This window comes from Saccharomyces paradoxus, chromosome XI, assembly GCF_002079055.1.
Source record: "Saccharomyces paradoxus chromosome XI, complete sequence".
Classification (NCBI taxonomy): domain Eukaryota; kingdom Fungi; phylum Ascomycota; class Saccharomycetes; order Saccharomycetales; family Saccharomycetaceae; genus Saccharomyces; species Saccharomyces paradoxus.
Window position 1 is genome coordinate 659,691 of NC_047497.1, and position 26,585 is coordinate 686,275.

General features: G+C 37.6%; 6 protein-coding genes across 6 annotated transcripts; 4 read left to right on the forward strand and 2 right to left on the reverse strand.

Moving 5' to 3' along the window:
- Window positions 1-532: 532 nt before the first annotated feature.
- On the reverse strand, window positions 533-1,603 carry SKG1 (Skg1p; the record flags this gene model as incomplete). The annotated part of the gene is made up of 1 exon (XM_033911827.1): window positions 533-1,603. The coding sequence occupies one exon, from the start codon at window positions 1,601-1,603 to the stop codon at window positions 533-535; it is 1,071 nt and encodes a 356-aa protein (XP_033767718.1).
- Window positions 1,604-2,151: 548 nt separating this feature from the next.
- SIR1 (Sir1p) lies at window positions 2,152-4,128 on the forward strand (the record flags this gene model as incomplete). The annotated part of the gene is made up of 1 exon (XM_033911828.1): window positions 2,152-4,128. One exon carries the CDS (start codon window positions 2,152-2,154, stop codon window positions 4,126-4,128), a length of 1,977 nt encoding a protein of 658 aa, XP_033767719.1.
- A 4,395-nt stretch (window positions 4,129-8,523) lies between these two features.
- Window positions 8,524-12,324, forward strand: FLO10 (Flo10p; the record flags this gene model as incomplete). The annotated part of the gene is made up of 1 exon (XM_033911829.1): window positions 8,524-12,324. One exon carries the CDS (start codon window positions 8,524-8,526, stop codon window positions 12,322-12,324), a length of 3,801 nt encoding a protein of 1,266 aa, XP_033767720.1.
- Window positions 12,325-15,631: 3,307 nt separating this feature from the next.
- On the forward strand, window positions 15,632-20,314 carry SPAR_K03060 (Nft1; the record flags this gene model as incomplete). Its single annotated transcript, XM_033911830.1, has 1 exon — window positions 15,632-20,314. The coding sequence occupies one exon, from the start codon at window positions 15,632-15,634 to the stop codon at window positions 20,312-20,314; it is 4,683 nt and encodes a 1,560-aa protein (XP_033767721.1).
- A 1,018-nt stretch (window positions 20,315-21,332) lies between these two features.
- Window positions 21,333-23,081, reverse strand: VBA5 (basic amino acid transporter; the record flags this gene model as incomplete). Its single annotated transcript, XM_033911831.1, has 1 exon — window positions 21,333-23,081. One exon carries the CDS (start codon window positions 23,079-23,081, stop codon window positions 21,333-21,335), a length of 1,749 nt encoding a protein of 582 aa, XP_033767722.1.
- A 989-nt stretch (window positions 23,082-24,070) lies between these two features.
- GEX2 (glutathione exchanger) lies at window positions 24,071-25,918 on the forward strand (the record flags this gene model as incomplete). Its single annotated transcript, XM_033911832.1, has 1 exon — window positions 24,071-25,918. One exon carries the CDS (start codon window positions 24,071-24,073, stop codon window positions 25,916-25,918), a length of 1,848 nt encoding a protein of 615 aa, XP_033767723.1.
- Between the last annotated feature and the right edge of the window lie 667 nt (window positions 25,919-26,585).

A 26,585-nucleotide genomic window follows, 5' to 3' on the forward strand; every position in this document is an offset into this window, starting at 1 on the left:
GATGGATAATATTCTCCGAAGAAAACTTGTGGTTTTATGGCTCTTAGTTTTTTTTTTTTTTTTTTTCATTTTGACATCGGTTAACGAACTTGAGCTCTGTACTCGAACTGTTTAAATTTCCCTATCGCATATACGGCAATCGCATAATTATGAAATTTAACTTACACACTAACTTGCTTGGGTACTTCTCCAAAAATTTTCCTCTTGATTTTTTCTTAATGAGTAGTTGCGGCAACGCAATTACCTGGAATTTTAAGGGAACATATTTCTTTCCGCTTAAACAACGCAAAAGCGCCCAGCAAATTATGCAGCGATGAATAAAAGAAAAAATTGAAAAAAGAAAATGAAAATGAGAGTATGAACTTAAGAATTATGTCTTGATTAATCTTTAAAACCCGTGGCACGTCATAAGAGAAGAAATGGATTCTGTTTGGATTGTTTACTTTTACTGTTTGAACTGAACTGAACTGATTTGTTTTTGTTTTTTTCTTGTTTTTTTAACTATAATATAATGTTTAGTTTATCAACAGTACTATTTAGGTCTGAGGCTTTCTATGAACTCTCTCTTACTCTGTGAATAGTTGGTGAACTCGTTTTCATATTGATCTTCCTCAGCAATTTCCCCGATATTGCCCACATCATAGTTATTCTGTAATTTGTATAAATCCTTATTATCTTTGTCTGCTTTTGCCGACCTGATGTCCTTTACTGAATGGTAATCATCCGATTCTTCGTTATCTTTATCAAAAGTGCATGGTAATTGTGATAGAGCCGCACTTTTTGGTGTTGCAAACACATCCTCTAGTGCATCGTGTTTAGTTACAGATGTTATGGAGGAATTTCTTGTATGGAACGATGTATTTGATATGTTGCCATTTAAAAACGAGGATGAAGCTCTCCTTGGGTAATAGGAACCAAAGTCCTGATTCTGTAAATTTCTTATTAGATTTTCATTACTAGATTGGCGAACATTATGTTTAAGTTCTATTATCGAAGCTTTTGTTTGGTCATTGCTAGTATTAGTATCACTCGAAGGATCTGCAAAAAAGGTTGGTCCTTCATCAGCAATAACAGGGACCATCTGATCATAAACACTAATCTGTCTCTTTGTTACATGCTGTTGGGAAGATGATAACGAAACATTGGAGCTATTATTTATACTTGGTAAATCCACAATGGATTTCTGCTTCGCACTATTGCCATAGCTATTATTTCGTACTTGAAGTAAATTTATTTTCCTACGATATGCTGGCACATAGTATTTACTATGTTTTTTCCCTAATGGGTTCTCTTGATCTCGCAATTTCCCGTCTTTTTCTTCTCGATGAGCAGATCCTTCCGATGAACCAGATGTGTGATCAGGATTTTTCAACTCAGCATTAGTTGGTGCTGCTTCGTCTTTACTATCTCTTACGGGTCCAAAATTGTCAAAGGATACAAAACCACCTTCATCATAAATAGCTCTCTCCAATTCTCTATCGTCTTGTTCCTCCCTCTTGTATCTTTTTTGTAGGTTAAACCAAAAACATACCGCTATTATAATACCCACACCGACGGGTATACCCACCGCACAGCCTACTGCAACTGACGTGCTGGCAGTCATCTCTTTTGCTGTCTTATTTACGATGAGCCCCCAAAAAAAATTATATCCCTGATAAATAACACAAAACTAAAGGCCGGATTTAGTTAAAGAATAAAACAAAGAATCCAAATTTTCCCTATTGCTTCAATAAATTAGTGCAAAAACTGCCTCGCACGACAAACCGTCAATTTAGAGATCTTTGTCTTGATTGTCCCGAGCAGGCAAATGGTAACTGAGCCCTAGTCACAATAATAAGTCTATGCTTTCTGTTGAAAAAGAACAAATAGCGAGCGAGTTAGCAACAGAATCTAAAGAGGCTTGGAACGAATAGTAGAACAAAGAATTTCCAACAAGAAACCTATAAGCAAATAGTAAAATCTTTTTTCCCAGCCTTCCTAAGAGTTATAACTTTGGTTTCGAGGATCGGTACTTTTTTCTATGGTTTATTACTATCGGCCTCGAAAAGTATGTCGCGAGAATTTAAGCATATGTGACCCGGAATATAAACTAGGTAACAGTGGGATGGGAACAATAATGTCAATAATCACACGTTGTTACAGGCCGTAAAAATGGTTATAAATAATATCAGAGAAATGCTAGAGATGAATGCCAGGCTCGCAGTTATTGATGGATGGCTAGTAGATGTTGTGAAACGAAAACCAATCAATTTTTGGAGTCCCGAAATAAGATTACTATTACCGAATGACGATGACTACAAAAAGTTATCACAACAAAATTTGGTAGATTGGACGAGACTAAAGAAGGATTCTAATTCAGTACTTGTTGGAGTGAGATCTATAGAACTATTCAAACACATAAATCTAGTTTTGCGAGAGTTTTTCCTGTTAGAAGATGGAAGAATAATCCTGAAGAGAATCAGAGGTAAATTACATTACAAAGTGATTAAGACATTCGCTTGTAGATGCTGCAGGTTATATTTGCCAAAATGGGGCACCGTGTACATACATCCGATGCTAAAAGATAAAGAAGTGTCCTTAGCTGGGGTATGTGAGTTTTCGTTGGACGTTGACCCCGATCGGGAGTATCCACTAATTAACATCAATGTCAATCACCAGTACATTATAATCGAGGGCTTCCTTCTATACTTGAATGAAATGAAGCTCTGTAAGTGGGACGATAACAATTTAAGAGCACAGATTGGCTTAGCGGGGTGGACCTATTTGAGAAGGTTTTACAATCCGGTGAGCCTAGACATACTTTACAGTTTAAACTCAAATTATTATTTTGTGAAAGATGATCAGCTATTTCAATTATTAGGAAAGAGGATTTTTGTTAAATTTTGTAAAGTAATGGAAAACGGAAAGGACGGTAAAGCCCCTGTGTGGTACTGTGCGAGGACAACAACTGCAAAAGCTACACATATAGGGTATGTCTTGCCAAATACAGCAACACTAGACTCCCTCAAAAATAAGAAAAATGCTTTTAGGTTTATTGTTAGAGAAAACCCGATCGTTGACGATAAAACCTCCAACCTGACCTATCCGGATATAAGAAAACAGCTGTTTACTGAAGTAGAGGTTGTAAAGAGAGAAATCTCATCATATATTTCTCAAATAGAAAATCAGCTCACGCAACATAATGACCAAGAGGAAAAAAATAACATCAGAGTGAGTAAGGTTTCTGGAGAAATACTAGATCAAATTCCTAATTTTCCTGTATCCAAAGTCGCCTTGTTGTTGATTTCTGCTGGTGAGGATAGAAGTTATATTGAACTAGTTGAGGAGTTAGCAAGAAGATTGGAAAAAATGACCATAGAAAAAACCACACAATCTCTAGAGGATGTAAGAGATACTTTTCAGGCAAATTCTGAGATGCAAGCCAAGTTTGATAAGGAGTATTATCAGAGCATCGAAGAATACAAATTCACTCTCGAACTTATTAAAGAAGACCTTTTGATCGTACTAGTAAAACAACTAAAAAATATACGGGTCCCTGAGGAAGAGTGGAAGAAAGAAGAGTATGTTTCTCCGAGGTTCTTAGTAGCGGATGGATTTTTAATCGATCTGGCGGAAGAAAACCCAATTAATCCAAAGGACCCCCGTTTATTGACACTGCTTAAAGATTACCAGCGTGACATGATTTCCCAAACGAACCTGGTTGAGTGGAATGACCTCAAAAAATGTCAGGATCCCATCCCACTGCAAGCTAAATCCTTATTTAAATTTTGTAAACAAATAAAGAAAAAATTTCTACGAGATGCGGACTTCAAGCTACATGTACTACCTACAGAAGCAAATTTGACGGATGGGCGAATGACAGTTCTGTGTTCCTGCGTTCCTATTCGTTTCGATGATAACACTGTCCGATATCTGTATGATGACAGCATTATTCCTGAATTTGAAACAACACCGCCATATGCACCAAAACAGTCACATCGTACATGGAGAGAGTGTTTGCAAAAGGACCCTGAGCTCGTTTTCCAGGAGGCCCTTAAGCGCATGCGACTTTTAACAGCTTACGAAGAATTGAGAAGAAACTATATTGCGGCGTTCGAGGAACTAAGTACGGCAAATTACAATGACTAGGCAGTTGCTGGGATTATGACTCATTCATCCCAACTAATACACAGGATGATGATGTCTCATTATGATCAGGCCAAATAAGTGTTTTACGGATTCGCCCATGACATAATTGTTTGACAGACATTGGCTTTTAGTTTCCTGATTAGCTGAGTGTCTCAAGCCGTACTACGGCTCCGATGAAAGTATATTATGTGGAGGTTAGTATAGAAAATAATAATAATAGATATTGTAACAAATGGTTATAATTGCTCTTTTGTTGACTGACTTTTATTGGAAGGTTTTCATTCTTTGATCTTAAAATTGGTGTCGAAATTGCGATCAGTTTATAGTAATTGTGACACGCTCAAAGCATTCCGGAATTTTTGGATGCCAACTTGTACCGATTCCGTTTGTCAATTTGACTATGACGGACTAGTGTGTTGGAAAAGATACTAAACTATGGTAATAAAAGTTATATGAAAGAAATATTAAGCTGAAGAGAATAGAAATTATATACTAGTCAATATTTAACATTTCGGGACGCTCATGTTCTTAATCCAGGTAAATTGGATCCAAACTTTGCTTCAGGTCACATTCTCAGCTTTTTGCAAATATATCTCCGCCAAAAAGATTTTATGTTAAGTTCGCGAACAAGAACATCCTAATAAAAACCAAACTTATAAGTAGTGAAGTACCGATGATAGGTAGTTGGTCCTCTACGCCGAATTTCATGAACAGTATATCACCTAAATACTGGATCGTTTTAAGAAATTACATTTATCATATAACCGAAACCCATCAGCGTATCCACAATAACTTCTGAATTTTGTCAATAGCATAAACTGGTACTGCACAACGGAAACATTTGGGTATAAACGGATACATAAAGAGAAATCTAGAAGAAGATTCAAGAATTGGATTGCTTAGAAAAAGGTTGAACACGAACCAGCCAGTCCGCAAGAAATAATATATGTCTCCGTGGTTCCTAAACCAAACCAAGAGGCTTCCTGGCCAGTGACAGAAAGGAAAAAAATTGCTTTTCTGGCTGTATTTGAATCAGATCTAGCATTCAGTAAGAAAAAATAACAAAGTCGGTCCTTCCTTCAAGCGTCAGCTTCCTTTAAAATATCAGCGCCCCTTTTTGGTAAACCATTATTATTGCCATCGGCTTGTTGATCAGGAGAAAAAAACGAAGTCATAGCAACAGCGGTATTGTAAAATGATCATACGAAGGCATCGCTAACCTTCTGAATTTACCGTTTTCAGTTCTATTTCTTCAAAGTCGATGTTCAGTTTGAGAATTTACTCTCCCTCAGTTATCATAAGATCTCAAAATACGTGGCTAATGACGCCTTCCTGAATTTCGATCTCATCAGGAACACGCTGACCGAAAAGTAGCCAATTACCTATAAATGTAGATTTCGACTATTATATCATAATCAGTGTTTAGTTGTGCCAAACCGTATCCTTTTTGGGCACATACATTTCACACTCCGATGCCGTTAACATTGTCATTATTTGTTAAGGGTAAAATACCTTCTCTGTTCCTATTAATTCTATTAGATACGTTTCTTCGCATCTTATATAAAGAAGAGCTTATAGAGGTTATGTGACTACTCCGCCTTTCCGCTGGTTAATTAATGCTTTATCCGAGTTTCTTCCACTATTTTGTCGAGCAAGTATGAAATCATCCACTTTAACTCCATCACTAAAGAAGCTGTTCCTGCCACAGTGAAATTTAAACATAGATGTTGCGCGGTACTAAAAATTGGTTAAAATTCCCAGACTTGATTACCGCTATACATTACATCTTTTAAATATCTGGTACTACTATAATATTGACAGCAGCACTACCCATACTGACATTGGCATTCCATTGGATATTACCAAAACTTTAAATTATGGGAAGTTACTTTTCAAAAGTTACTAGAGAAAGCATTCGGGAAATTTAGACACAGATAAATCAAGTTTAAGTCAAATGTCTTCATATCACGAATTTAAAGGTTCGATGTTATTTTTTTGTGTACCTCAATTGTTACCAAAACATTACCTAATAAAAAATAGAAAAGTTTAGGAGTTATCAAATTATCATACGGTGCAGAACGCAGAGAGTCCACCCGACAGCAGTAGTATGCAGAGTTAGAAAAGAGACTAGAAAGGAGACAAGAAAGACAAAATTCTCAGTTCTGTAAAATTTTTACTTTCAAAACATATGAGCTAGAAGCCTCGTATATTTATGATCCTTCCCAAAGTTATGGCCTAATACTTAGAAAAATATCCTCCACAAGCAAAATGACGGCGCAATATCTTTTCTGCCTCAATCAGTTTTGTATAGATGACTCATGAAAGGGGCTCGAACATCAAACTCAAACGGAAGACGCATAATTCCTCATCAACATTAATACTTATGTTCTCCTCAATCTGATGCCAAAAAAAAAATCATACAAAGAACTTACTAGACTCAGAAATTTGCAGGTTTCAGATGCAATCACTCAGCAGTCTCGTTAGCATGATTGATAACACATTATGAGCATCATCATCTGAGAGGTTTCCTTCATTTTTAGTTACAAGCATGGAGACACAAGTCAACGTGTTCCAACATTGACTGAGAAAAGGTAGCGGCCTTCCAGACTACTCTTTCTTCGGTTGAATATTTCAAACAGCAAGAATGATAAACACGCTGCCCAACTAGTTATAAAGGCTTTTAACGGTAATTGAACCGTTAAACCAGGAGTGTTTTATTACCCAATTAGAGCGAGAGTCTTTTATTCCTTAAATTTTTTATTTCAATATTTTTGTATTCCAAGACTACTTTGTCCCAAAGACCCGTATGCGTCGTTTGCGGTCGGTATCAGTCCAATAAGTCAGACAGTCTCAACTCCGAAGTCTCTCAGTTCCTAGACGTGATTTTCATTTACAAAGTGTCATAGAACCCCAAAAAACAAAAGTAGGACCGGTTTGTTGGAGTTTATCGATATACTGATTTGGTAACGTGAGGGTAGCGAAATAAATGTACTTTTATTTTTTCGAGAATAAGCCAGAGAATGCTAGAATGTTTTCACGTTTATCAATACACGAAAAAGAAAATCTGGAGCCAATGAACATCGCATCTATCGTTCGGATGTGGAGAGCTTGCTAAAAATATCCTTCTATATACCGGTAGAACACAAATTGCTCATAGTATACTTACATCTGTCACGCTTCACCTTTACGGCGGTTGATAGTAGAATGTTTCAAAAAAATCGAGGAACCATTGTCATCGCATAAAGCTGGCGAATTTCAGGCACGTAATCGACTTACAACTCTCCATCTGTTTCCTCATGAAAGAACTGTTATGTTAGCCAGCCCTGAACTTCTTATTTTGGAAGGACCCTCAACTCAATTTCAAATAGACTACAGACTTCACTTTCTACGGTTGGTTCTTCGAAAATCTTTTTCAATGTATATCGCCTGCTACATTGCCTATTGCGTTGCCTTTGCGGGTAAACCTTATTTTCGACAAACCTTTTTTTGGATTAGAGTTTAAAAAATTTTCTTCGTTTTCCACAAAATTGCGCAGCTTTAAACTTCCAGAATGTTTCACACGAAATATCTCAGCTCTGCATTTCGTTTTTTTCCACAGTTTCGGCAGCAGAAAAATATTACATCACTACGAATGACGACTTATGGTGTCAGTTTCATAATTTCACGCACTAAAGTTAGTTTCCCCTTTTGTTGAAGACTTTAGGAAGTGCAGCCCTGAAGCGACGTGTGATGAATAGAAAGAATGTTCATGCCTCAGGATTATTGTACAATTCGTTAGATTTGCTAGAGCGCGTCTTATAGTAATCGTGCAGTAAACTTTGTAATACAGTTCCAGTCCACTTTATCATTGTGATGTTTTACCAGATTCAAAATTTTGTCACACGGAAGCTTGTTTTCCTTTATGGTCGTTTTCAGGAATTATGCTTTACTTCGATTTAGAAGGGCATAACAAACGGAAAGAATGCGTACGCTACAGAGTTTTGTACTCCGTCACGTGTATAGAAAACGCGTCGGACAGTAGTTGTGCACTAAGCGTGTTATAGCAATTAACTGTTTCGCTTTTAAGGTTGTTTGGTATCTATCCACACCGTGGAAAGAGTAAGAGAATATCCAAATGGGCTTCTGCTTGGATGTTTTTTTCGATAAGGCGTGCATGTCAATAGTAGAATAAGCTCACTGAAAATATATTTCCTTGTGAAGAATGATTCATGACTGAAATTTTTGACGTTCTTCTCTGTCAAATGCAACTACCAAAATATATATATTTGCTCAAAACATGTTCGAACCCAAAATCACTGGCATATAAAGAGACTCTCCTTTTACGTCTCACAATTTCAAGTTTATGTTGAACGGTTCTTTTTGGAGCGCTTATTATCATAGAATAACAAACCAAAAATGCCTGTGCCTTCTCATTATATATTTTTGACTGGCCTATTTTTGCTAACTGTGGCCAATGTAGCTTTGGGAACTACAGAGGCCTGTTTGCCGGCTGGGGAGAAAAAAAATGGGATGAATATAAACTTTTACCAGTATTCCCTAAAAGATTCATCTACATACTCAAATCCGTCATATATGGCTTATGGTTATGCTGATAGAGAAAAACTGGGTTCTGTGAGCGGACAAACGAAACTTTCCATCGATTATTCCATCCCATGTAACGGCGCATCAGATACTTGCGCCTGTTCCGATGATGACGCTACTACAGATAATGCTTCCCAGGTCGTACCTGTGAAGCGTGATGTTAAACTTTGTTCCGATAATACAACTCTTTCTTCTGCAACTAAGAAACGTGAAAGTGAGGATTGTGACCAAGGCGCTGCCTACTGGAGTTCAGATCTGTTTGGCTTCTATACAACACCTACCAATGTAACTGTGGAAATGACAGGTTACTTTTTACCACCAAAAACTGGTACCTATACATTTGGCTTCGCTACCGTAGATGATTCGGCAATTTTGTCTGTTGGAGGTAATGTTGCTTTTGAATGTTGTAAACAGGAACAGCCTCCCATCACATCAACGGACTTTACTATTAACGGTATTAAACCATGGAATGCAGATGCACCTACCAACATAAAGGGATCAACGTATATGCATGCTGGTTACTATTACCCGATTAAAATTGTTTACTCGAATGCCGTATCCTGGGGTACGCTTCCTGTTAGTGTGGTATTACCAGATGGCACTGAAGTTAATGACGATTTTGAAGGATATGTTTATTCTTTTGATGATAGTGTTACCGAAGCTCACTGTTCTGTTCCAAACCCTGCTGATCATGCAAAAACTTGCGTATCAACAGCAACATCTTCCTCATCTTCTGAGGTCTGTACTGAGTGTACCAAGACCGAGTCTGCTAGCTCCACTGCACCATATGTCACCTCTTCCACCGACTCTGCTAGCTCCACCAGCTCTTCCTCATCTTCTGAGGTCTGTACTGAGTGTACCGAGACCGAGTCTGCTAGCTCCACTGCACCATATGTCACCTCTTCCACCGAGTTTGCTAGCTCTACTGCACCATATGTCACCTCTTCCACCGAGTTTGCTAGCTCTACTGCACCATATGTCACCTCTTCCACCGAGTCTGCTAGCTCCACTGCACCATATGTCACCTCTTCCACCGAGTCTGCTAGCTCCTCCGCACCATATATCACCTCTTCCACCGAGTCTGCAAGTTACACCAGCTCTTTCTCATCTTCTGAGGTCTGTACTGAGTGTACCGAGACCGAGTCTGCTAGCTCCACTGCACCATATGTCACCTCTTCCACAGAGTCTGCTAGCTCTACTGCACCATATATCACCTCTTCCACCGAGTCTGCTAGCTCCACTGCACCATATGTCACCTCTTCCACCGACTCTGCTAGCTCCACTGCACCATATATCACCTCTTCCACCGAGTCTGCAAGTTACACCAGCTCTTTCTCATCTTCTGAGGTCTGTACTGAGTGTACCGAGACCGAGTCTGCTAGCTCCACTGCACCATATGTCACCTCTTCCACAGAGTCTGCTAGCTCCACTGCACCATATATCACCTCTTCCACCGAGTCTGCTAGCTCCACTGCACCATATGTCACCTCTTCCACCGACTCTGCTAGCTCCACTGCACCATATATCACCTCTTCCACCGAGTCTGCTAGCTCCTCCGCACCATATATCACCTCTTCCACCGAGTCTGCTAGCTACACTGCACCATATATCACCTCTTCCACCGAGTCTGCTAGCTCCTCCGCACCATATATCACCTCTTCCACCGAGTCTGCAAGTTACACCAGCTCTTTCTCATCTTCTGAGGTCTGTACTGAGTGTACCGAGACCGAGTCTGCTAGCTCCACTGCACCATATTTCACCTCCTCCACCGAGTCTGCTAGCTCCTCCGCATCATATATCACCTCTTCCACCGAGTCTGCAAGTTACACCAGCTCTTCCTCATCTTCTGAGGTCTGTACTGAGTGTACCGAGACCGAGTCTACCAGTTATGTGACTCCATATGTCACCTCTTCCACTAGTTCTGCTATTCCATTTACTGCTTCAACTTCTAATACCACGACATCTTCGGTCCAAACGGAAACGACCGTTTCTTCCAGCTTATCTTCAACTGTAAGGGAATATGCTAACGCTCTCACTTCATCTTCAGAATCGAGTACTTTTACATCGTCAAATAAGGCCACCGTCACAAGTTATTTTACACCATCCGTGCATAGCATTACACCCATGTACCCTACTAATCAAACCGTGACTGCCAGCTCTGTTGCCTCGACACTAATTAATTCTAAATCATCCGAATCCTCAAACTTGGTTACCATTCCGCTCTCAACCGCTACCTCTGAAACCCAATTCTCCACTGCAAAAGCTAAGGTCACTAGTATCTCCTCATCACCAACTAATTTGATCACCAGTCCTACCACGTCATTTGCAGATTCAACTGTTAGTTCATCCGCAACATCTGTTAGCTTGACTTCTAGTGTTTCCTTACCAAGAGCTCATTTGACATCTAGTAATTTGGTATCATCTAGTGAACATAATATCCATACCTCTTCCATCGTCAGTTGGGACGATCAACCATCATCAATTTCCTCTTTAATCAATTTCAGCCCCTCCAAATCCTACGAATCATATAGTCCATCTCTCACTCCATCTAGTATTTCAGGTGCCGAATCTTCAAGTGCTCAAATTGGATCTGCTAGTACCTCTTCCTCCAGCGTTCATGAACCTCCTCCTACCTCCACCTCCGTACAAATGTCTTCTCAGTTTGCGACTTTATTATCTCCTATTTTCACTGCTGCCGCCCATTCTACCGAGCTCAAAAGCCAAAGTGAAACTACCAGTTCTACCACGGGGGTTAACTCAGACGAAAATAATGCCGGCGTTGGGCCTTTTTCATCTGTTTCATCTTCTAAAACAGAAGGAGCCATCAGTGGTGAAACTTCTTCCGGATTTTCCCGTGATCGTACCACTGTATATAAGAAGACTTCAGTAACATCTACCACAAATCAACAAACCACTTTAGTTACTGTGACTACTTGTAAATCAAGCAGCTGTTCAAATACTGTTTCACCTGCTATCGTTTCCACGACCACAACTACCATCAATGGGATTACCACTGAATATACCACATGGTGTCCTATTTCTGCTACTGAATCAACAAAGTTGAGCAAATTAGAGTCAAACGAGAAAACTACCCTAGTTACGGTTACTTCTTGTCAGTCTGGTGTCTGTTCCGAAACCGCTTCTCCCGCTATCGTTTCGACAGCCACTGCTACCGTCAACGATGTCGTAACAGTTTATTCCACATGGAACCCACAATCTACAAATGAACAAGCCGTTAGTTCTGGGATTGCAACTAGTGCCAATGAGGCTTCATCTGATTCAGAGGCTGCTAATACAAAAACTACAAGCAGTAACAACAGAACTTTTTCGTCTACAGCATCTAGTTATATTGCGGCATATACAACTACTACAAGCAACGCGTCTAAAAATAGCGACATTGTTGTCCCTGCTTCTGAAACTGTCGGCAGCAAAGGATTCACAACTTCCGGGTTAATCAGTGTTTCCCAACAACCTCGCAGCGCTTCTCCAAGTGGTGTAGTAGCATCTAGTACAGCCTCTTTAGAGATGTCAAGCTACCTCGGTATTGCGAATCACCTACTAACCAATAGTGGTCTTAGTGTTTTTATTGCTTCGTTATTACTGGCAATCATTTGATAAACGCATGAATTCCCCTTTGGATTGATACTTCTGCATCTACAATTTGTGCTAGTGCCATTTTACGTACCTATTTATTTACTATTCATTTCTTTGTTCTTCTACTTCAAATAGCTCAGAATGTATTATCTTTTTATTAAAATCATTTTATATAAGATTAGCGAGATGATATTTTGGAAGTATCATACGCACTTTTTATCTATTAACGCCACATCTGAGGACAGCGCTACACTAAAACACTCATTGCAAGTATAGAGGTTTATTGAAAATGCGCTGAAGTTTTTACATCATATAAATCTTGATCAATGACAAAGCTTGTTGGACATATAGTACAAGTTTTGGTCAGCGGATCTTCAAATTAAGAATCAACAATTTGAACGGCTTGCTTTAGATACCATTTAAAAAAAAGTAAACCACGTTCTAGCAAAAACACATAATCAACGGTCGAAGCTAAACAACAGTCGCTATTGTGCGGCGTTATTATGACAGCGATTCACTCTACCAAAGAACCGTGATCTTGCCTATGTAAAAAAAATCTACAATAATAAAAATCAAACTCTGCGAAACCAAGACCTTTTTTTTCAGATATTTTGCCTGCCGCAGTAAAATGTAACCAAAAAACGAACTTTCGGACAGAGCGCTAGAAATTGGTATAATAGAAAGGCTGTAGACCATATATAGGTAAATATGGACACCAGCTAAGCTGTTGGCGTTGCAATTATATTCTGACTGGAAATTTTGGTGGGCACCAGCCAATTGGTGTTGGCGCGTTCTAATCAACAGTTGTATGGGCAAAGATGACGGTCTTAATTGACATCACCATGCTGACTAATATAAGAAAATGAGAAATAGCGAGGGATGAGCAGAGAAGAAACGAATCGATCTCTATTTGAAGAGTTGCCGATGATTTATTGTAGCAGCCTAGCAAGGTAGCATTTTTTCTGACATAATAAGCATACGTCATAGAGGCTCGTGCCCAGAACGAATCTCAACAAATAGAGCAGATTTTTATCCACCCGCAATCTAGTTGGTAGTTATTCTGTTCCCCTTTATTCAACCAAATCCCATGTGTGATTGAATTAACAGTTGATTGGATTCATAAGGAACCCATTCACATTTTACAGGGCTGAAGGAATGGAACATCACACTGAATAAGACGAAACAGTTGATAAGAGTGCAGAAAATCATTGAGCGATGCCAGTACACCAAAATCCATGTCTTTAAGAGCGGGGGTGCACTTTAATGAACCAATGTGTCCTTTAAATTACTAATTACATTTTCCTAACATGAAACTGCTAATTGAAGAAATTGATGTTGTGGTAATGTATGTGAATCTTTAATCGTACACTGGATGTATCATATTAATTCATGGTATTTTGTTGAGAATAATGTATCCGTTGTGTCTTAAAGTTACACAAACCCTAAACCTAAGTTATGGGTTCAAACACACCTAGTGGAAAAGTTTTACATTGCCCTAGTTCTTAGCTTAAATGCTTTAAATTTTATCAGGCAAAAAAGCTATTCACATATTTCACTTGAAAATTAATCGCAGGTAACTTGAAGAAAATGTACAAAGTAGAATGGGCGATTTTTGGTACCGATTTTCCCCATTGTCACTAGTAAAGAATCCTCGTTTATCTTAAACTCGCGATACTGCGGAAACTTCATAGATAACTTCTAGCTAAAACAAAGATTCATGGCAATTTTAATTGTGGATGTCATTATCAGCTGTTTTTTTATGATGTTGGCGAACACTAAAGTCGTACTCAGTATTTTTGAATTCCCAAATAATATGAGCGAGCCTGAATGCTAAGAAGAGATTCCCTATAAGTGCCTTTCACAAACACCAATCAAGAATGTTTATCTTTTCTATTCTTGAGTAGGAAATGACATGTTGAACATGTGTCGGTAAGTATGATAGAGTGCGTTTTCAACTGGAAAGAAATGAATAAGAATAAACGTCATTCAAGCCTAGTAGACAGTACTTAATGGCTTCAAGAGCAAGTAAGTGAGCAAATAATTGCTCTATCAATTTTTCTTCAAAGGGCCTATTTATTATTGATTTTTTCGTGGGAACTAGTAAAACCCTCAGAGGTTTGAATACGAGATGAACAACTAGAACGCAAAAGTTCTAATAAACTTTAGTCTATTGCTTTTTGAAAAGCCATATTTGTTGAAACTCATTGTAATAGACAAAAAATGCATATAAGGTTAAAAAGAGAGACAACCTGAGCTTGCTTGAATTAAGAATGTCCTCTCAATTTTCGAGTCAAAAATTTTCCTCGGGCCTAGAAATTTATCTTTGAAGAAGATAGCACCAAGATTGATGCACTGCGTTTTGAAAAATAAGTTAGACAAATTAATGGCCTATTTTCTTGAGAAAATGGGCAATATTTGGATATCTTACATTTCTCTTTGGCGAAACCTTTTTTTTTATGATCTTTATACTTAACTAGTGAATCCAGTTTAAAAATAAAATGTTCATTTTCAAACATTGTGCAGATAGTGTTTTTGTGAATAATAATATTCAGATTTGACTCAGACTTTCCATTAGTTTCACTAATAATATCACTTCGATTAACATTGTCATTTCTTCGAAAATGTTAACTTATTCCACATTTTACAAAATATACCATTTGTCCTATGATTACCATTGCCACTCTTCAACACTTTTTATTCCTTTACCATGGAAAAATACCAAGCTTCCCTACTAAAATTGCGTACATTTTTTAATCAAAAGTATTTTAAGTATTCAAGATTTATGAGACTGTCATTTTTATGATAAAGAAAAAAAACTCGTATCTTAAAATTACTAGTCTGGTAGAAACAAGAAAAAAGGTTACGGAGCTTCACTTTTTAACATATGGCTCTGAATTTCACTTTAACTAGAGCTCTGGCATTTAAGGATCTTCGAAGAGTGCTCGCCTTTTTGATGAAAATCGCGATAGTTAATTTTTCCGCCATGTTGTAACTTTCTCAAAACTGCAATTTCAGGGTGTCCAATTTATTGTCAATATGCAACCAAAAAATATAATAAAACCCTTTTTGAGCAAATAAAGTTGGTCATAATAGCACAACGCATGATCAATTGTTAAACGAAAATGGAACACTCATACTATTTTAAACTTATCAGGTGCACTACCTCTTCATAAAATTGCCTTATTACCTATAAAAATGCCTAAAAAATTGGTATACTATTTGCTATGAAGTGACAAAATGGAGGACGATTATAGCGTAAGTCTGGAATATTGGTTTTTAGTGGTTGAACAATACTTTTCACGATTTACAGTAATCTTAATTTTTAGGAATGAATAACACATGCCCCTTTTGGGAACATGATGATATTTCGGAATGTGCTAGGCGTGAATACATCGAGTTTAAATTCCCTCTGTTTATATTATTGACTGGTTTGATAAACACATTTTGTAAAGTCTTTCGAGCCCTTCATTTAAAGAGGAAAAACCATATAAATGAAGCGCCAGAATTTGAAGAACAAGGTAATGGAAACCATAAATATGCAAGATTCTCAATTTTAAGACTAAAATCGGCATGGGAAAGCCGTAGCTTTTATAATGTCAAGAACAGATCTACTTTCGGTAAATTCAAAAAAATTATAGAAGGTCTCCTTATTGTTTCACAGCTTACTATCCACTTGTACATTTTGTTCAATATGCCAGAGGATAAAAAAAAGTTTTCTCACCGAGGTTTTCTAGCCCAAATCTCTCTTTGGTTTTTACTTCTCGTTGTTATTACGCTTCGTTTAATTTCAGCAAGCCAGTCATTTCGATGGGTTTTAGTGTATAAGCGTGATTTATGGGCTGTTTCGTTTTTTTCCTATGCATCCTTGTTTGCTCTTTCGATTTTACCCCTTCGTTCCGTCTTGATTGGAAAGATAAACGATACAATTCAGGTCAAATATATCATTGTCGAGACTTCCATTGACCTAGCGCTTTTCCTACTACTATCGACATCGAGTATAGAAGGAACTAGGTACTCATTTTTGGTTGGAAATGAGAATAAAAGGTTGCCACCGACTCCTACCGTATTTGGTCTTCTTACTTTTTCTAGAATTGATCAGCTTATATGGAAAGCCTACAAACACTACCTTGGAAATACGGACATTTGGGACTTAGACATCAATAATAAATCTATAACAATTTTGGGGAACTTTGAAATGTCTTCTAAACATAAAAGGCTTTTTTCAAACATTGTTTCTTATTTCAAGGCCGTTTTTATCTCCCAGTTGTTTCTGGCTTTTGTATCTAGTTTTCTGAACTTTGTGCCTTCATTGTTGCTGCCAAGAATACTAACATATGTTAATGACCCGAAGTCACAATCATGGAATTTGATGTCTTTATACGTGACATTTATGTTGGTCAGTAAAATCATCGCCACAACCTGTAGAGGTCAGGGATTATTCTTAGGTGAAAAGGGTACTATGCAACTAAGAACAATTTTGATATCCAATATCTATTCCAAAACCTTAAGAAGAACGATTCTAAGAGACTCAACAACCTCACAACAAAAAAAGGCGGCAAAATCTTCTGAAGAAAATCACGACTCTTCTGAAGAGGAACCTAGAAAAAAGTTTAGCAGGAAAGACAATTCTGTTAACAATGTCATGTCTGTTGATGCTTTCAGGGTGTCCGAAGCTATGAATACTTTTTATCTGGCATGCGAAGCAATTTTCATGACAATTACGGCGCTAATGATACTATATTCCCTACTCGGATGGTCCGCCTTTGCTGGTACCTTTGCTCTTCTTGCCATGATTCCTTTAAATTTTTGGTGTGCAACCTTTTACGGGAAGTATCAGGCCGATCAATTGATTCTAACTGACAACCGTACCTCTGGGATTAATGAGGCTTTGAACTCAATACGCGTAATAAAGCTACTCGCATGGGAAAATTTGTTTTATCAAAAGATTATGAACGCAAGAGATGGAGAAATCAGACTTCTTAAAAAGAAGGCAACGATTTTCTTTTTTAACCATCTCATTTGGTTTTTTGGGCCGACTTTGGTCTCCGTCGTAACATTTTCAGTATTTATTAAATTCCAAAATCAGATGCTTACTCCTTCAATAGCATTTACAGCTCTTTCTTTGTTTGCAATATTGAGGACTCCTATGGACCAAATTGCTTCGACTATCAGCCTTTTGATGCAGTCTTTTATTTCTCTTGAAAGAATCCAAGATTATCTGAATGAACCAGAAACAAGAAAATATGAAATTTTGAAACAAAGCGATTCTAAGTTTGGTTTTGAAGATGCAAACATGGAATGGGAAGCTGCTGAAACAAGTTTTAAACTCAAGAACATTTCTATTGAATTCAAGCGGGACAGTCTCAACGCAATCATAGGTCCAACAGGGTCAGGAAAGTCTTCACTATTACTTGGACTATTGGGAGAATTGAATCTTCTTTCTGGAAAGATTTATGTACCTACAGTCGACTCCCGCGACGACTTAGAAATTGGTAGAGACGGAATGACAAATTCAATGGCATATTGTTCTCAAACTCCGTGGTTAATAAGTGGAACGATTAAAGATAACGTTGTTTTTGGAGAAGCCTTCGACCAACAGAAATTTGATGATGTAATGAAATCCTGTTGTCTTGACAGAGATATCAAGGTAATGACAGCTGGCTTAAAAACAGATGTGGGTGAGGGAGGATTTTCCTTATCCGGCGGACAGCAACAAAGAATTGCTTTAGCCAGAGCAGTTTACTCCTCTTCCAGGTACCTGATCCTTGATGACTGCTTGAGTGCAGTAGATCCTGAAACTGCACTTCATATTTATGAAGAATGTTTATGCGGTCCCATAATGAAAGGAAGGACCTGCATAATTACGAGCCATAATATTTCCTTAGTTACAAAACAGGCTGATTGGCTTGTGATTTTAGACGATGGAGAAGTGAAATCACAGGGTAAACCATCGGACATCATTAAATCTAATGAGTTTTTAAGAGAAAGCATAAAAAATGATTCGAAAAGTACAACTCATTGCCAGATCGAATTGAAAAAATTAACAACATCAAGGGATACAAAGAATGAAGATCCCGAAGAAGAGAACTCGCAGGATGAAGAGTCTGCTGAAGTTGAGGATTTTGAAGAAACAAAAATGGAGGGCTCAGTTAAATTTTCAGCTTATAAATGGTTAGCAGACTATTTCGGGGGACTGGGGCTTGTTTTTGTTTTCACTTCATCCTCTATCCTTATTCATGGAATTACGCTGTCCCAGGGTTTTTGGCTCAGATACTGGCTGGAAACTGGATCTCCAGAAAGTAAATCCACTTGGCTTTATAAAATAGTTGAAAAGTCCCACTCTAATGTCTATTTCTTACTAACTTATATTATCATTGGTTTTGTTTCTTCATTTTTAACTGCCGGTAAAGTGTGGATAGCAATAATTTCTGGTACTAACGTTACCAAAAAAATATTTGCGAGGCTACTATCTAGTATATTATATGCCAAGTTACGTTTTCATAATATCACACCGACCGGAAGAATAATGAACAGATTTAGCAAGGATATGGATATTATTGACCAACAGTTGATTCCTAATTTTGAAGGTCTCTCTTACAGCGTTGTCGTTTGTCTGTGGATCATACTTTTAATTGGGTATGTTACTCCTCAATTTCTATTATTTGCTATTCCTTTATGCGCTCTTTATTATATTGTAGGTACATTATATCTTCGTGCGTCTAGAGAGTTGAAGAGAATAGATAATATCAATATCTCTCCAATACATCAGTTATTCGCAGAAGCCATCAAAGGAGTAACTACAATTAGAGCATTAGCAGATGAGCGAAGGTTTATAACTCAATCCTTAGTCACAATTGACAGAAGTAATGTTCCATTTTTTTATCTCACTATGGCCACTGAATGGATCACATATAGAGTGGATATAATTGGGGCACTTATTCTTTTTAGTTCTTCTTTAATAGTCATAATGAAAGCCTCATATATGGATGCGGGGCTGGCGGGAATACTGTTATCGAATGCCTTTTCCTTTACTGAAACTGCTCAATGGATCATAAAGGTATTTTCAAGCGTTGAACTTTTGATGAGTTCAGTAGAGAGAATAAAAGAATATACAGATGTACCTTCCGAATCAAACGGTTACATGACACCTCCTGCTAACTGGCCTCAAACAGGAGAAATTGAATTAAAAAACTTGTCTTTGCGCTATTCTCCTCATTCTTCTAAGGCATTGGATAACGTATCATTCAAGGTAAAAGCAGGAACAAAGGTTGGGATTGTTGGTAGAACAGGGGCTGGGAAGTCTTCGATTATACAAGCCATTTACCGGCTTTCGGACTGGGAAAACGGTACCGTTTTTATCGATAATAAAGACATAAAAGACATCCCTTTAAAGTGTTTAAGAAATTCTGTAAGTTGCATCCCACAGGACCCTACTTTATTTGATGGAACTATTCGATCCAACTTAGACCCTTGCAATCGGTACTCTGATGTACAAGTTTATGACGCGCTATCCAAAGTGGGATTAATTGGAAACAACGATGAATCATCCTTGATTCCTGAGCAACAGCAGGATAATTCTTTTAACCATAAACTAAGGAATAGATTTATTGATTTGAATAGTGTTGTGAAATCAGGTGGCTCAAACTTATCCCAAGGGCAAAGACAACTCTTGTGTTTGGCACGATCTATGCTTGGTGCACGTAATATAATGCTAATAGACGAAGCAACTGCCTCGATAGATTACATTTCCGACGCTAAAATTCAGAAAACTATAAGAGAAACGATGGAAAATACAACAATTTTGACTATTGCTCATCGATTAAGGTCAGTCATAGATTATGACAAGATTTTAGTGATGGACATGGGCAGAGTAAAGGAATATGATCATCCATACACTCTGATATCTGACAGAAATACTATTTTTTGCCGCCTTTGTAAGCAGAGTGGCGAGTTTGAAATTCTTTTCGATTTGGCCAAGGCCTCATTCAACAACAAAAGACAAGATACCTAAACTTTCTTATTTTTATTCAGCTGCTCTTTTAGTTTCAAAGTGCACCACCCGCTTAGGCTATATATGTTTGTGTCATTAAAACGCATCCACAAAATCCCTTTTGAATTTTTTTTGGGCTATATGTCTATTTCCCTACATTTCTAAAGACTTCAGATATAGCTCTTTTAAACTTGTCTGTTTCAAACAAATTTGGCGGCTAGATTTCATGGTACATAAACGAGCTACCGTAACAATTACATTTTTTTGATAATTTTACTTATTTCAGGGAATAGTAACATATCATTACAAAATAAACTTTTTTTTGTTAATGGTCCTGAATATTCAACAGAAGTAAAATTTTATAGTTTAAGTACTTCTTCAGCCCTTATCTGCTATAACAAGTATATCATTGAACATCTTATGGAGAGTAATGTGGTTAATATGATGGTATTGCTATTTATATTGTTTACTTATAATAATTATTTCGCCTACGACCTTTATCGTAGTATACTAACTATACTGTTCCCCGCCATATCGGGAACAAAGATAAGGGTACTGGTAGCCTCTTACACATTTTGAAGGGAAAGCAGTTCTTCTCAAGAGGGTTTACGTTGAAGAGGAAACGATAATTTTGTTACTACATTTGCTGGTGCCCATAATGTGATTATGGTTGAGGTATGTTATGACACAGTTGTTATCATATATCTATTTGAGATTTTCGTGACAAATAAGATCATCGCTGCGCGTTTTGTTAAGTGAAACAATAGAGAAAATTATACTCTTTCTGTGGCGCGATAAATGTATACAGACTCATGAGTTTTGAGATTACAGTATTAAAAACACACGCCGTTGAAAGCACCAGCATGAATTTTATGAACTTCTGATCCATAATCACTAGGTTTCAAGTACATATAGAATACCTAAAAAATATCATTATTCCATTCCTACGCGATACATCTGTTTGATTCTCATTGCGTTGAAATTTGTATAAAAGGCAAGAAGGTCAAAAAAAAAAATAAAAAATAAAAGTATAACTGTGCTACTTGTCCTCTATATTATCTTCTGGTGTCGGGTTCTTTTTTGGTATGATCAGTTTCTTGTTGGATGAAAAAATACAAAACAAAAATCCTAAGGCATAAAACCCTAGATCCATCCAAAATACATTCTCAATAGAATCGCTTAAAATGTTTCCAATAGTCGAATGAGAACCGTCGTAATTCTGAAGACGATATAAAATCATGTCATCCACGGTTTTTCCTACATAAGGCTCAAGACGAGCTTGTGACACTTTGTTGTGAAGGGAAGCGGAAAAAACAGTGGTTGAAAGCACACCACCGAGAGTTGTACCTAAAGACTTCATGAATGTATTGAAAGCTGTTATTTCAATAAAGTCCATAGAAGCCTCTGGACGGTCTTTATTGATCTGAAGTTGTGCACTCATGAGCGATGCTTGTAGAGCAAATCCAAGAGAAAATCCCGGTAATAGTAAGACACCAATTTGCGTTGACCTAGTGGAGTTATTTTTCATAAGTGTCATAAGCCCTGCTCCAATCACTCCAAGAAAGCCTCCGAACATTAAAAGTGGTTTGACTAAACCGAGCTTTTTGGTAATCACACCACTTGCAATAGCTGCAATAACGTTGGTAATAACGATCGGTATTAAGTGAAGACCGGCCTTCCATGCACTTGACGCAAAAATAAGCTGGAAAAACTGGACAGAGTATATCATTTGTCCATTATAACCGGTACATAATAGGAATGTCACCATGTTTACTATTATTACGGCTGGTTTTGCTATCAGTCTTTTCAGAAGAAGAGGCCTGTAAGATATATTATCAGGCTCCGGGTTGAATTTGTTGAATATAAAGAAATCGTACACCAATGAAAACATAAAAAGCAAGGTACCCAAAACCAAATATGTAATGACTTGGCCAGAGTTCCAACTATATTTATTTCCACCAAACGTTAGCCCCAGTAGGAAAAGGACCAGTCCGGCGGAGCAGAAAGAAAATCCAAAGAAGTCAAACTTGAAGATTATGCCGTTCATAACTCTTTTAGAATTAACTTGCTTTCTGAACTTGCCAAATTCAAAGCTTGAGATTTTTCCCATAATATCTTTGGTTTGTTGAAGTATACTCTTATTTTCACCCTTATAGGTAAGCAAAAACATGATAATGGCGAGACCGCCAATGGGAAGATTGATGTAGAAGCACCATCTCCAAGTGACATGGGTTGTAAAGGCACCTCCGATTATAGGACCAACAATAGCCGCTACAGCAAAAGCACAACTTAAGATGGAGATTACTAATGGTCGGGACCTTTCACCAACCATTGTACAACCGATAACAAAGCAAAGCGTTTGAAGTCCACTCCCCCCAACACCTGCAACAACTCTACCAACGATTAGCATATTCATTGAAGAGGCAAGAGCAGCGATAAGGGACCCAGCTTCAAAAATAAGTATTGCTAAAATAAGACTATGCTGGAAACCTATGATCGAAGCGAACCTTCCCCAAATGAGGCTCAGAATAGCATTTGGTAAACTGTAACCTGTAACAAGCCATCCTGTTTTAGAGTAGTTCCCAAACTGCGCAGCAACTACGTCAATAATAGTTCCCACTATCAAAATATCCAGTGCAGTTATAAAAAGTACGAGAGTTAGTGACGCCAAGCAGAGGTACAATGAAAGTCTCATTGGAGGATCATTGCTACTTTTGGCATTTAATGAAGCGTCTGAATCGCATGCTTCTTCTATCTCCGGCTGCGAAGAGTACTTGGTTTCTTTCATATTTTTAATTTTCTATCGATTAAGCTCTATACTAGGTAGGTATGATCTGGTGAGATCAGTTTTAGGTACAAGTATGATTAGTATGAAAACATTATAAAAAATATAAAACCGCTTTTTATAAAGGTGTGACACTCTCTATTATTATTTGTATATTTTGTCATCTCGTATCATGAACGCGCTGCATATGAGGAACGGCGCTATCTATTACATGGGTACCAATTTGCACCTGCTGCAAAGGAAATGTGGCACTACTTTTACTCGCATATTAACTTTCAACTACTATATATAGAAAGAAAAAGGGTGTTGTTTTCGATCTCTTATTAATTTGCTCAATTACTGCTTACAAAAAGGAAGAGCAGTATCAGAAACCATTACAATTTGCCTGCAATAGGAACTTTGCTCGTTTTACATCACCGGATTCAATCATTCAAGATTTTGACGGGGTTTACACATGTGTGCATATAGTATTGTCACATTAGTTTTTTTTTTGTTCTGACAGACGCAAATACAATCTGTGCGCATGAAATGCCAAAAAAAACAATGGACATAATAAGCACTTCTACATTTCTATACTTTTTGAATCCCAAAAAAAGGTTTCAGCGGTCCACTATTTTCTGTCACACTTTGTCTTGGATAAGCCGATTCAGGGGAAATTTTCGGAGGTTAAGATGATAAATGTACGATAATTTAAAGTTAAAGTTACCAGGTGGACAGATACCAGGGGAGGAGTGTCACGATGTAGGTTCTTCCTTTTTTTTTTCTCTCGAAAATACTAAATTTATACCCTCATAGTTATGAAGCAACAAAAAAAAAAATAAAGAGTAAAAGATGGCGGTGAAAATGTGACAGTAAAAGAATAAAAATGATATGTAGAATCAATGAGGAACAATATAAAAATCGTCTTTTGAAGTGAACATAGTGGCCGTAGAATTTGAATTTTTTTACATAAAAAAAATAAAAAACATCAATTAAATAAATAAAATATCACAATGAGTTCTGGTGTTATCAGCTCATCTAATGATAAAAAATGTGAAACTAGGCAGTTCTATGAGGTTACTGAGCGAGAAAAGCATACAAATGATGACACATACTCTATAACTTCCACCTTCTTTAAGCTCAAAGAAAACGAAATAATATCTGCTCAGTTTGATTCCTTGAAATATAAAATTCTACTGATAATTACCTCTTTTTTATGTGGAATAGGCCTTAGTTTAGACTACACACTTCGATCAACCTATACGGGCTATGCCACGAACTCATATTCAGAACACTCCTTACTTTCAACTGTCCAAGTTGTTAATGCTGTTGTAAGTGTCGGATCCCAAGTTGTATTCTCTAGACTCTCTGACTACTTCGGAAGACTAAAGCTCTTTTCCATTGCAACTATTTTTCATATAATGGGAACTATCATCCAATCACAGGCGACCTCTCTTACCATGTATGCAATAGGTTCAGTTTTTTATAACTGTGGATACGTCGGCGTTAATTTGCTCCTGATCCTAATACTTTCCGATTTCTCATCCTTGAAGTGGAGAATGTTTTACCAGTATACCTCATATTGGCCGTACATCATAATACCATGGATTTCAGGTAGTATTATCACTGCTGCAAATCCTGAAAAAAATTGGTCCTGGAATATTGCTATGTGGGCTTTTATTTACCCATTGTCTGCTTTACCGATTATGTTTCTTATCCTTTATATGACATACAAATCTTCGAAAACCCCTGAGTTGAGGTCTCTTAAAGAACAGGCTAGAAAGGAAAAAATCAGTGGATTATTTCGAAATTTGATGTTTCTAATTTGGAAGCTAGACGTCGTCGGAATAGTACTAATAACTGTGTCCCTAGGGTGCGTACTTGTTCCGTTGACATTAGCCAATGAAGTATCGCAAAAATGGCAGAATCCAAAAATAATTGGCACCTTAGTCGTAGGTGGCTGTTTATTTGTCATTTTTGTATTTTGGGAAGCAAAGTTTGCCAGAGCTCCTCTTCTGCCGTTCAAATTACTAAGTAATCGAGGAATTTGGGCGCCCCTTGGCGTTACCTTCTTTAACTTTTTCACTTTTTTCATTTCATGTGACTATTTGTATCCAGTTTTGCTTGTATCTATGAAAGAATCATCCACTTCCGCAGCTCGGATAGTAAATATGCCTGATTTTGTAGCTGCAACTGCGTCTCCATTCTACAGCTTGTTAGTGGCAAAGACGAGGAAACTGAAACTTTCTGTAATCGGAGGTTGTGCTGCATGGATGGTATGCATGGGCCTCTTTTACCAATACAGAGGTGGAACTGGGTCTCATGGAGGTGTTATCGCTGCTTCTATTATCATGGGTTTGAGCGGTCTCCTATGCAGCAATTCAGTGATCGTCATACTGCAGGCCATGACTACGCATAATAGGATGGCTGTAGTAACGGGGATCCAATATACCTTTTCAAAAGTTGGTGCTGCTGTCGGTGCGTCTGTTTCGGGCGCTGTATGGACACAAACCATGCCTAACCAACTCTACAAGCATCTTGGCAACGATACATTGGCGGAGGCTGCATATACATCACCTTATACATTCATTAAAAAATATCCATGGGGTTCACCTGAAAGAAATGCTGTGGGTGAATCGTACAAATATGTTCAACGTATAATGATGACAGTTGGTTTGATATGCACCGTACCGTTCTTTGTGTTTACATTATTCATGAGAGACCCGGAACTAATAGACAAGGCTACGCATGAAGAGTTCACTGAAGATGGTTTGGTTGTCTTGCCTGATCAGGATAACATTTTCTCTCAAATCAAAGCGCTTTTTAAACGTAGTCGAAGTAATAAGGAAGTAGATGGCTGATTCTCAAGCTGGTGGAAAAAGAAAAAAAAATTAAAAGAAAATGAATAACAGAAAGAAAACGACTCATATATATTTTTATTTTTCTCGATAAAATAAACATCTTCGATAGGCATGTATTTTAATTTATGGCGTATAGAGCTGCTTGTCTTTTTTTTTTCTTCTTGGAAGCGTCAGTCCAAAGGTAACGTCAGTAATGGAAGCGTGGAAGGTGTTATTCTGCAATAAATAGTATTAGACATGCGTTCTCTGGGTGAACGGTGATAATTATGTTAATGTCGAAAAGAAAGGAAAGAAAAAGATCATTGGTTTCCTAGTAAAGGCGTCATAAGGTAGCATCTCTCAAAGTGTGTGCCACTGTATATCATGGTAGGCGAACAATTGTGCTATGTGTTCTGATATGGTCGTGTTGTTGCTGCGACTGAGTGATATATTGTGTAGTGTGAATGTAATATGCAATGTTGATTTTGAAAACAAAAGTCAGCAAAATATGTACTTACAGCGCCATTTCTACATTTGGTTTAAACCGAGATAATCTTCAAATATGCCCCGAATAGAGCCGTAGAAGGATAGTAATATAATAAGTTATGAAAGAGCAATGGCTTTTCCAATGCCACTCGACTGTGTGGGGCAAAGATATTATGCTTTTATCATGCGAGAGATCTGAGGA